Source organism: Coregonus lavaretus (genome assembly GCF_964263955.1).
Source record: "Coregonus lavaretus genome assembly, chromosome: 40".
NCBI classification, from domain to species: domain Eukaryota; kingdom Metazoa; phylum Chordata; class Actinopteri; order Salmoniformes; family Salmonidae; genus Coregonus; species Coregonus lavaretus.
This window is the reverse complement of record NC_140027.1, coordinates 13,586,826-13,599,215: the sequence shown is the minus strand read 5'-3', so window position 1 is coordinate 13,599,215 and position 12,390 is coordinate 13,586,826. Positions and strand designations below refer to the sequence as shown.

The window sequence follows — 12,390 nt, the reverse complement described above, 5'->3', positions numbered from 1 at the left end:
TCCCTCTACGCCAAGGCAGAGAAATGTGAGTTTCACGTCAAGACAGTGGCCTTCCTGGGGTACATAGTGGCAGAGGGAAGTATCCAAATGGATCCTGCCAAAGTATCAGCAGTCACTTCATGGCCAGTTCCGGAGAACAGAAAGAAGCTGCAACAGTTTCTGGGGTTTGCTAACTTCTATAGGAAGTTTATCCGGAACTACAGTACCGTTGCTGCCCCTCTCACTGCTCTAACCAGCACCAAGCAACCCTTCACCTGGACCCCAGCAGCCGACAAAGCCTTCAGTACCCTCAAGGTGAGGTTCACCTCCGCTCCCATCCTCCAGATGCCTGATGTGGACCGGCAATTCATTGTGGAGGTGGACGCCTCGGATGTGGGAGTTGGTGCTGTGATTTCTCAGTGGGCTGCGGAGGATAGGAAGCTCCATCCCTGTGCCTTTTTCTCACGTCGGTTGTCCCCCTCTGAGTGCAATTACGACATAGGGAACCGTGAGCTGCTGGCTGTGAAGCTTGCCTTGGAGGAGTGGCGTCACTGGCTGGAGGGGTCCACCATTCCATTTCTCGTTTGGACCGATCATAAGAACTTGGAGTACATCCGCACGGCCAAACGGTTGAACTCCAGGCAGTCCCGCTGGGCCCTGTTCTTCACCAGGTTTAATTTCACTCTGTCATACCGGCCTGGATCACGCAACACCAAGCCAGACGCCCTCTCCCGTCAATTCCAGAAGGATGACACCCCCTCCAAGGACCCTGTGTCGATTCTGCCAAGTCCCTGCATCGTTGCAGCTCTGACCTGGGCTGTTGAGGAACAGGTGCTGGAGGCTCTCCGTAACCAGCCAGGTCCCAGCACTTGCCCAGCTGACCGCCTTTTTGTCCCCGAAGACCTGAGGTCCCAGGTCGTTCAGTGGGGACATGACTCCCGCCTAGCTTGTCACCCTGGCTCCACCCGCACTTACAACCTGCTCGCCCAGAGGTTCTGGTGGCCCTCTCTGAGGAAGGATGTACGGGGATTCGTCCAAGCCTGCCCCATCTGCAACCAACACAAGTCGTCCTGCCAGCCCCCAGCCGGATTGCTGCAGCCCCTGCCTGTGCCCAGACGTCCCTGGTCTCACATCGCCCTTGACTTTGTCACGGGGCTGCCCCCTTCAAGTGGCATGACCGTCATTCTCACCATCGTTGACCGTTTCAGCAAGATGGCACACTTCATTCCCCTTCCCAAGCTCCCAACCGCCAAGGAGACCGCCCAGGTGGTCCTGGAACACGTCTTCCGGATCCACGGACTGCCTAAGGATGTAGTTTCTGACCGTGGTCCACAATTCTCCTCCGCTTTTTGGAAGGAGTTCTGTCACCTGCTGGGAGCCACAGTCAGTCTGACTTCCGGATTCCATCCCCAATCCAATGGGCAGTCAGAGCGGGCTAATCAGGAGCTCGAGAAGGCACTGCGATGCATGACTTCACGCAACCCCCACTCCTGGTCGCAGCAATTGACATGGGTGGAGTACGCACACAATTCTCTGACCTGCTCTGCCATCGGTATGTCCCCTTTCCAATGTGTTTATGGATACCAGCCTCCTCTATTTGCCAGCCAGGAAGAGGAGGTTACTTGCCCATCTGCACTTGCTTTTGCCCGTCGATGTCGCCGCACCTGGTCACAAGCCCGAGCCACACTCCTCAGATCCGTTGCCAGCTACACTACCGGGGCCAACCGTCGGAGAATTCCTGCTCCCACCTACCATGTTGGTCAAAGGGTGTGGTTGTCATCGAAGAACCTGCCACTCAGGGTGGAGTCGCAGAAGCTGGCACCTCGGTTCATTGGCCCATTCCCTATCATAAGAGTGATTAGCCCAACTGCTGTCCGGCTCCAACTGCCTAATTCCCTGAGGGTGCACCCCACTTTCCATGTGTCTAAGATTAAGCCCATCCATGAGAGTCCGCTGGTCCCTGCTGCGCCTGGTCCTCCTCCTCCACGGCTCGTCGATGGTGGTCTGGTTTACACCGTCCGCCGCCTGCTTCGGTCCAGACGGAGGGGTAGGGGTCTCCAGTACCTCATTGACTGGGAGGGCTATGGACCTGAGGAGAGGACCTGGGTGCCAGCTAGTCGGATTGTGGATAGGACTCTCATCACCGCTTTCCACCAACGGCATCCTGATCAACCTGCAATCCGTAGGGGCCGCCCCAGAGGGGTCCCTAACCGTCCTGCCCGCTCGGCTTCCTGTCCTGTGCCTGATCCTGTCTCGGGACCTGTCCCATCTCCCGACCACGGCCCTCCGGCTTCCTCCGAGGATGAGGACGTTCACTCGGACCGTTCGGAGGAGTTCTAGCCCTCCTCCGGCTCCCCTCCTCCCGCCCGGCGTGGTGTTGCTCTTGGGACTTCTGGGGCCGTCCCTTGGGGGGGGGGTTCTGTCATGGGCCTCTCACTCCACCGGGTTACCACCTTAATTTTCTTCCACTCTGCTCACCACTCTCTCTACTCAGCCTAACTAGCTCCACCTGTCCCTGCTCTGCTCTGCTCTAATTACTCTGCCAGCTGCGCTGCATTACCCACTACCTCTCCCAGTATTTAAGGCCCTGTCTTTCAGCTCTCCGGTGTCAGATCGTCTGCAAAGCTCACACCCGGAACCTGTTTGCTCGCGCTTCTGGCTCACCCTGGTTTTGTGACCCCGGACCTGCCTGTTTTTTGGATACTCTTCTGCCTCAGGAGATCCAGACCTGCTTCTGCCTTTACGACTCCTGACTACTCTTCAATCCCGGTAACTCTGACCAGCCTTCTGCCTTGCTACTACGTATTTTGGATTTCCCTTGAACTGTACTGCTGCCTGGTTTCATTCCGCCCTGTTGTGTCTGTGTCTCCCCCCCCCAGGACTTCTGGACCACCCACCACCGGCTTCATAGGACGCATCGCTGCCACTGGGGGGGGCACAGACCCAGCACATTGGACGGGATCCCTGTTACCCCTGGAGCCTTCATTCACTCCCTACTTCCCTTTTCCCTTAAGTTTAATAAACTTTCTGGTGTGACGCAATTGTGGTCCTCTGGTCGTCTGTCTGAACCGTGACATATTTGCCATATTTTCAATTTAAGCCTACTAGAATGTGTGTGCCCCCAGGCTTGGAGGGAAGCAAAAGTCTTTCCACTACCTAAGAATAGTAAAGCCCCCTTTAGTGGCTCAAATAGCCGACCAATTAGCTTGTTACCAACCTTTAGTAAACTATTGGGAAGAAGAAATATTTGACCAGATACAATGCTATTTCACTGTAAACAAATTGACAACAAACTTTCAGCATGCTTATAGAGAAGGACATTCAACAAGCACAGCACTTACACAAATGACTGATGATTGGCTGAGAGAAATTGATGATAAAAAAGATTGTGGGGGCTGTTTTATTAGACTTCAGTGCGGCTTTTGACATTATCGATCATAGTCTGCTGCTGGAAAAACGTATGTGTTATGGCATTTCACACATAATATCCAGATACTGACTGTTAGCACTTGGTGGTTTATAGCAGCTTCGCACCAGAATTGGCTTTAGGTGAGGCAGATGAACCTGTAGCCATATTACTTCAACAGTATTTAACATGAGATCCTCTCTAATCTTCACAGGAATGTGGTTCTGAATATGAACAGCAACACCTCCACCATTGGCATTTCTATATTTTCTGTAAATGTTATATCCTTGTATTGCTACCACTGTACCATCAAATATATTATCTAAGTGAGTTTCAGAGATAGTCAGAATATAAATGTCATCTGTTACTAGCAAATTATTTATTTCATGAACCTTGTTTCTTAAATTACATATGTTAACGTGGGCTATTTTGAGCACTTTTCTTCTGGGATGCTTACTTGTTTTTATTGCTTTACTGGGAAGCTTTGCAGCAGTAGATGTGCTCATATTCTTTATGTTAGTGCAGGGTGAGCTGCACACAGTGGACTGCCTCCAGGAACCCAAATGATTTGGGTGGATCCCATCCTCCTTATAAAACGTGTTTTGTTTCCAAAAGGTATCGAAATTGTCAACAAAAGTTACACCCATTGATCTGCAATAATCATGTAGCCAGTTGTGAAGAGTAAGAATCCTGCTAAAGCGTTCAATGCCACGATTCAGAGAGGGCACAGGGCCAGATATTATGGGTTTTTTGTTAGTGTCTAGCAGAGAGTCAATCAGCTCTTTAAAATCCAGTTTCAACTGTTCAGAGCTACCCTTCATAATGTCATTAAAACCCACATGGACTACAATATAATCGTTTTCCATGTGCTGACGTAGTACATTTGGGAGCAGCTTAGTAATGTAATTTACTCGAGCTCCGGGATAGGACATTGTTTTTGCACCAGGAACGATCACATTTCTTACCATGGAGCTGCCCAAAATCACGGCTGGCGAGAAGGACGACGAAATCCACCCACTCCCACGCTTCACAGGATGCAGGCCTCCGACAGATGGAGAATCCCCGCTCGATCCAGAGCAGGGACGGAAGGTTGCCGACGTCGACTTCGAAATCGTAGTAGTAGGCACTGCGGCCGCAGACACAGGCACCCCCACGAAGGTGCAGGATGATTAGGCTCTAGGACGGCGAAACTATTAGTTGTTTGTATCCGCTCATTGAGAGTGTAGACTGCTTTGTGGGAGGTCTTCGGCTTCCACTGCTCGTGAGATGCGACCATCGTTGATTGCCTTTCTCCTCATGCTGTGCTCCTTCAATGGCACTATCAGATGTGGGAGCGCTAGGCAATACCGGCCAGTCGGATAACGACAAATGACAAGGCGGAGATGCATCCAACAAGCGCGAACGCCAACCAGCCACCGGCGTAGAAAATGTAAACATTCCACTCTGCGTTTTCCCCAGTTTCTTACATGGGCTGGTGACCTGCGTGATCAAGGAAGCCACCTGAAGCCTATAATCCTCTTCATGTAAACAATTGCTGCATTGGAACTCTGAGTGAACTTGACTGGGTGAACTTGACTGGCCTGCACAGAGCCCTGACCTCAACCCCATCGAACACCTTTGGGATGAATTGGAACACCGACTGCGAACCAGGCCTAATCGCCCAACATCAGTGCCCAACCTCACTAATGCTCTTGTGGCTGAATGGAAGCAAGTCCCTGCAGCAATGTTCCAACATCTAGTGGAAAGCCTTCCCAGAAGAGTGGAGGCTGTTATAGCAGCAAAGGGGGACCAACTCCATACTAATGCCCATAATTTTGGAATTAGATGTTTGACTAGTATCCACATACTTTTGGTCATGTAGTATAAATTAATATTTGGTGTTTTATATCACTTGCACTTCTAGATGCGTAACCATGGCTTCCAAACTGACAGCGACTACAGGCCAAAACAGACCAAAAGGACACTACCAAATGCTCAACCATTTAAGGTTTAAGGCTTGCTGCCACTCCAATCTGTCCCCTATACATTTTAAATTGATGGGGTCCTATAACCACATATGAGTTAAATTGGTACAGCATTCTCACTAACGGGTGTAACAAATATAGCCTCTTACAACGCACACCTCAAAATATGTTAATGAGCCAGAAACAACAATACCATGCAACCACTAGTGGTCAAAAGGTTTTTAGCACTCCAAAGATACAGTATGGTACTGTATTCTGTGGGGTGGAATTACAATACCATTCGAAATACAGCAATTATTTCCCTGCCCACGACATTTTCCCACAATGCACCATAATTTACAGTATGCTTCAGTAAAACATTTCAGTATTTTACTGTTGATAATACCCCAAATTACTGTATAAATTAGTTTTCTGTTACAGCGGGGCTCTCCAACCCCAATCTAGCGCACCTGATTCTAATAATTAGCTGGTTGGTAAGCTGAATCAGGTTAGTTACAGCTGGGGTTGAAATAAACATTTACAGGAGGGTAGCTCTCCAGAAACAGGGTTGGAGAGCCCTGCGTTACAGTGTACACACTCACAGAAAGAGTCAGGACAGGACAGGTGCCCATTGAAACATGGATATTTACAGTATACTAACTCTAAAGGAGCAGATAGGCTGTGTGTAGGAGAGGCATGGTGGTGTGCGGACACTGTGGAGGTTAAGAATCACACAACCACATATCACACCGCCCCAGCCTAATCTGCAAAACAGATTATTTTAATCCTCCTGTCATAAATTTGGCCAGCCCACCATGGAATGGAGACCAATCTGAACAATATTTATTGGCATATTGGCTTGGAGGTGATAAGGCAAAGAACAACAGCTGCTACCAGCTTGGGCTGGTTAGACAGGGCTGATACCATTGATATGTGTTCTCCCATACAACACCTCCTTTTCGTCTATCTGGCTTTGGGATCTTATTACAATAAAAGCTCTGGGGGGGAGGAAGGTGGATGGAGGAGGGGGAAAAACCAACGGGAAAGATTTCCAACAAGAAATGCCTTTGTTATATCTTCTATCTGTGTGTGAGGAAAAAAGAGAGAAATAATAACAATAATAATAATAATTTCAAAAGGGGACAAAAGTTGAGGCAGGGGACAAAATACATAATATATCACCATATTATCAGAATATCCTGGAGGTGGGATAATAAAGGGACTCGGGAGTGCGGACAGAGTGACTATTTTTTGTCTTATCAGCCAAAGTGGTGGAAGAGGGGGGTGGGGGGTGAAACAGGGATTATCGGCAAACTGCAGACTGGAATTCTAATGGTAATAATGCGGTGTCTGATGGTATATCTTCTACAGCTTATCTTCTCCATTATCTCCCCTTATCACCTCAGTCATCAGGGCAAATTAATGGAGCTCTTTCAGACCTCCTCTTTTTATCTGCTCTGCAGAGGGTACCCCAGAGAATGGAATAAGCAAAATATTAAAATACTCTGCTCACTGTGAATCGCACAGACAGATAACAGGCAGGGGCAATGCGTTCCATCGAAGGGGGAGCAGAGAAATCCTCCTTACCCTTTATCAACCTTTTTGTCCTCTGCTATAACTGTCTGTGCTGCTGGGCTGGCTCTCAGGCTCACCACATCCCCCCAACCATACTAGAGTTTTTACTTTGATGTATAACCCAATGACAGGAGGTGAGACGTACACACTGTATAAAGTACATACAGGTCATGTACGTTGACCTAATTTTGTTTGAAGGGTTGAAACAGTTATATTATTTAAACACACTAGTTGTTACTCTGATAACACCAAGGCAGTCCAATGACATAAGGTGGAGCAGAACAGACTGCATTATATACAAGTTAAACACTTTATTTGAGCCCTCGGTAATAAGGGCTGCATAACAATGTCATAACAATATATCATAAATAGCCAGGGACATGGCCATTATTAAAATATTTTGAAACATGTAAATGCGTAAATAAATGCCATATGAGGCAGTGGTTTGTATAAGGTTTAGGACAGGTCATCACAATGTGTTCAGGGCTGGGTCATCTTATGACCCTGAATCAATGATAAATTACTATATAAATCTAATCACAAGCACACAGAAAAATTATATTTAATGCAGTGATTTTTTGTAGAGTTAAAAATATTAAACAAATAGCCTACCAAACATTACCCACTGGGCACAGACGTCAGTTAAACTTCTAGTTTTGATTAACATTTGGTTGAGTTGTCAACTAAAGTGAATTCAATGTGAAATCAACAACCAAATTCACCATGTCATTGGAATTAGGTTAAAAGTTAGGTGAAAATTGATTCCACATTGATTCAACATCATCACATAGATTTTCTGTTGTTGAAATGATGTGTAAACAATGTTGATTCAATACATTTTTGCCAAGTGGATAAGCTCTGCAGTCATGCCATTCAGAAACAGGAGTATCTTTAATGCAATTAATCACCATAATTGTCAGATAACATAAATTGATCAATTCATGAATGGTTAAAACCAAGTTTAAAAAAGTTTAGTTGATTTTCTTTTGTTTGCACAAAAACAATTTATAAAGAGGAATCCAGTAAAAGTAAATATCGCTGATGGAACACATGGATACATTGTATTCAATAATAACTGTTTCAACACTTCTAAGAAATATTATGAAAAGAGCAACAACAAAAAAGTTGGCGGCACTAATAAAATTAGCAGAAATGACAACATTTCACTAAACTCCAGAAAATGTTGTATACAACTATTTATAAATGATTGTGACCATGCATTATATATTATATAGGCCTATTGATATAATGATGATGATTTCTTTCAAATACAGTTGTATATTTCAACACATGCTTTTTTTTTCAACATATATGGTAGGCTATAAAGAATCTCACAATAGAGTCAGAGACCTTATTACAATCAACTTTTGATTCGTAAATATTTCAGTAGCCTAAACTGTCTGTGTTTTAATAAAGCAACACAAAAGATGGAGAGAAAAATCTACTTACGTTTAAATTGCCTTGGATTGCTCTGCTTCCTTCGGGACATGCCTGCTCAGTGCTCAGAGCTGAGAGCTGCTCAAATAATCCTTCTATACTTTTCTCAAATATGCCTTTTGATTCATCCAAATGCCAACCACTGTATAGGTCTTGAAGAGTAGGCTACATGTAACTGACATAAAACGATTCAAGCACCCGTGCTGTATTTAGCTTATCTCTTGCGCTCGTACCTCGTCCTATGAGAGGGCTGTGTTGTCCGCTTGAACTGAAGCGAGACGTTGACAGAAGGTTGCGTTTTTGTTTCAGAAAGAGGTGTGTGCCTCCCGGTGTTCCGTAGCTGTAGGCGCAATACTCTCAGATAGCCTTTTCGCTAACGACAACCCTTTTTCTAACCATAAACTGTCTCCTAACCTACTATGTTAATTATCCGAACCTGCTGCATAAGTTCTCCTAACCTGCTACAAAAAAAAGTCACTTCCGGTTGTAGCTGTATCGAAGTGGCATGAAAAGAGTGTTTCTACAATACTCTCAGACACATTATTCCCACACTGTACAACTTTAATGAGTACCATACATTATTTACAGTAAATTGCAAAATAAACTTTAACAGTAGGCCTACATTACTGTAACTGCACAGCATTGTGGGATTGGCAACATGCAACTTTTTCAAACAATTCTGAGTGATAGGATTGAGAGACATCAAGGTCTGAAGTGAATCAGCCAAAAAAGGTGTGTACAACATTTACTGTATATGATTCACCTAAATTGATTACACCGAACATTACACGGCAATAAAGAAACTGTGATTTATACGCTACATTTGTCAACACTAAAATACTTTAAAGCATTATACTGCAGCATACTGCAATGTAGGAAAATGTTGTGGGCAGGGAAAGAATTGCTGTATTTCGAATGGTACCGTAATTCCACCCCACAGAATACAGTACCGTACCGTATTTTTGGAGCGCCAAAAACCTTTTGACCACTACTGGTTGCATGGTATCGTTGTTTCTGGCTCATGAACAGATTTTGAGGTGCCTTGTAAGAGGATACATTTGTGCCACCCGTTAGTGAGGGTGCAGTACCAATTTATCTGATATATGGTAGCAGTGCCCCAACAATTAAATGTGTATAGGGGACAGATTGGAGTGGCAGCTAGTCGCAAACCTCTAATGGGTGAGTATTTGCCATGTCCTTTGGTCTGTTTTACCCTGTAGTCACTGCCAGTTTGGAAGCCTTTATTAAGGCCTCTAGAAGTGCAAGTGATATAAAATACTGAAACAGGGTATTTTATATCACTTGGACTTCTAGACAGCCTTAAAGTGGCACTCCAGTCTCATTTTCACCTAATTTAACACATGATTTACTTAACAAAAGGCACATCTCAATATGTGGTCAAGGTAAATTATGACATCTTCTATTGTTCCTCAAGCATGGAGGGAGGCAAATGACACTTTGAATGCCCTCCTCCTTGAAGTGTGGGGTTGTGTCTAAAAAACACTATTTTGCTCAAAACGTATTGTTTTACCCTTTAGTGTGCATACTTTAATGTATCTATACTTGGGATTTCGCTTTTCAACGGTAAAAGTTCAAATAAAATAAAATTGTATGTTATCGCAGGTGCAGTGAAATGCTTGTGTGTCTAGCTCCGTAATCCAGAAAAATTTAAAAATAAGTTATATGGGATGAGCCATGACTAGAATACAGTATAAGTGCAAAGTATTGAGACCCCTTTCCTTTTTCCACATTTTGTTACGTTACAGCCTTATTCTAAAATGTATCAAATAAAACATTTTCCTCATAAATCTACACACAATACCCCATAATGACAAACTGAAAACAGGTTTTTATAAATTTTTACAAATGTATAAAAAAATATAAAACAGAAATACCTTATTTACATAAGAATGGAATCTGATTGATTGCTTCTGTGGACAGGTTTCTTTTATACAGGTAACAAGCTGAGATTAGGAGCACTCCCTTTAAGAGTGTGCTCCTAATCTCAGCTCGTTACCTGTATAAAAGACACCTGGGAGCCAGAAATCTTTCTGATTGAGAGGGGGTCAAATACTTATTTCCCTCATTAAAATGCAAATCAATTTATAACATTTTTGACATGCGTTTTTCTGGATTTTCTTGTTGTTATTCTGTTCAAATAAACCTACCATTACAATTATAGACTGATCATTTCTTTGTCAGTGGGTAAACATACAAAATCAGCAGGGGATCACATACTTTTTTCCCTCACTGTATGTGTCTCTTCGCAGTCCCCGCTGTTCCATAAGGTGTATTTTTACCTGTTTTTTAAAATCTGATTCTACTGCTTGCATCAGTTACCTGATGTGGAATAGAGTTCCATGTAGTCATTACATTTAAATTTTAGTCATTTAGCAGACGCTCTTATCCAGAGCGACTTACAGTTAGTGAATACATATATATTTTTTTATACTGGCCCCCCGTGGGAATCGAACCCACAACCCTGGCGTTGCAAACGCCATGCTCTATCAACTGAGCTACATCCCTGCCGGCCATTCCCTCCCCTACCCTGGACGACGCTGGGCCAATTGTGCGCCGCCCATGAGTCTCCCGGTCGCGGCCGGCGGCGACAGAGCCTGGATCATGCCTCCCATAGTCTGTTCTAGACTTGGGGATTGTGAAGAGACCTCTGGTGGCAGGTCTTGTGGGGTATGTATGGGTGTCCAAGCTCTGTGCCAGTAGTTTAAACAGACAGCTCGGTACATTCAGCTTGTCAACACATCTTACAAAAACAAGTAGTGATGAAGTCAATCTCTCTTCCACTTTGAGCCATGAGAGATTGACATGCATGTCATTAATGTTAGCTCCCTGTGTACTTTTAAGGGCCAGCAGTGCTGCTCTGTTCGGAGCCAATTGTAATTTTCCTAAGTCCCTCTTTGACCACACGACTGAACAGTAGTCCAGGTGTAACAAAACTAGGACCTGTAGGACCTGGCTTGTTGATAGCGTTGTTAAGAAGGTAGCACTTTATTATGGACAGACTTCTCGACATCTTAGCTGACGTTGTATCAATATGTTTTGACCATGACAGTTTACAATCCAGGGTTACTCCAAGCAGTTTAGGGTTTAGTCAATTACATGATTTGGAAAGGCACCTGTCTATATAAGGTCCCACAGTTGACAATGCATGTCAGAGCAAAAACCAAGCCATGAGGTCGAAGGAATTGTCCGTAGAGCTCCGAGACATGATTGTGTCGAGGCACAGCTCTGGGGAAGGGTACCAAAACATTTCTGTGGCATTGAAAGTCCCCAAGAACAGAGTGGCCTCCATCATTCTTAAACCACCAAAACTCTTCCTGGAGCTGGCCGCACGTCCAAACTGAGCAATCGGGGAAGAAGGACCTTGGTCAGGGAGGTCACGCTAACAGAGCTCCAGAGTTCCTCTGTGGAGATGGGAGAACCTTCCAGAATGACAACCATCTCTGCAGCACTCCACCAATCAGGCCTTTGTGATAGGGTGGCCAGACGGAAGCCACTCCTAAATGCCAAGCGTCACGTCTGGAGGAAAACTGGCACCATCAAGGATGGTGGTGGCAGCATTATGCTGTGGGGATGTTTTTCAGCGGCAGGGACTGGGAGACTAGTCAGGATCAAGGGAAAGATGAACGGACAGGATGCTCTCAATGGTGCATCTGTAGAAGTTTGTGAGGGTCTTAGGGGCCAAGCCGAATTTCTTCAACCTCTTGAGGTTGAAGAGGCATGTTGCGCCTTCTTCACCGCTCTGTCTGTGTGAAGGGACCATTTCAGGTTGTCAGTGATGTGCACGTCAAGGAACTTGAAGCTTTTGACCCTGTCCACTGTGGCCCCGTCGATGTGGATGTGCTCTCTCTGCCGTCAAATTTTTTTCTGAGGTCTTGGCTGATTTCTTTTGATTTTCCCATGATGTCAAGCATATAGGCACTGAGTTTCAATGTAGGCCTTGAAATACATCCACAGGTACACCTCCAATTGACTCAAATGATATCAATTAGCCTTCAGCACCTTCTAAAGCCATGACATCATTTTCTGGAA

General features: G+C 45.2%; 1 protein-coding gene across 1 annotated transcript in view; it reads right to left on the bottom strand.

The window, feature by feature from the left end:
• LOC311113626 (zinc finger protein ZFPM2-like) overlaps nucleotides 1-8,392 on the bottom strand; it is a gene marked incomplete at both ends in the record, with an annotated part of 135,544 nt that extends 127,152 nt beyond the window's left edge. The window contains one exon of the mRNA XM_084156887.1: nucleotides 8,353-8,392. Within this exon, the coding sequence (XP_084013013.1) occupies nucleotides 8,353-8,392 (40 nt within the window). The remainder of the gene's footprint in view (nucleotides 1-8,352) is intronic.
• Between the last annotated feature and the right edge of the window lie 3,998 nt (nucleotides 8,393-12,390).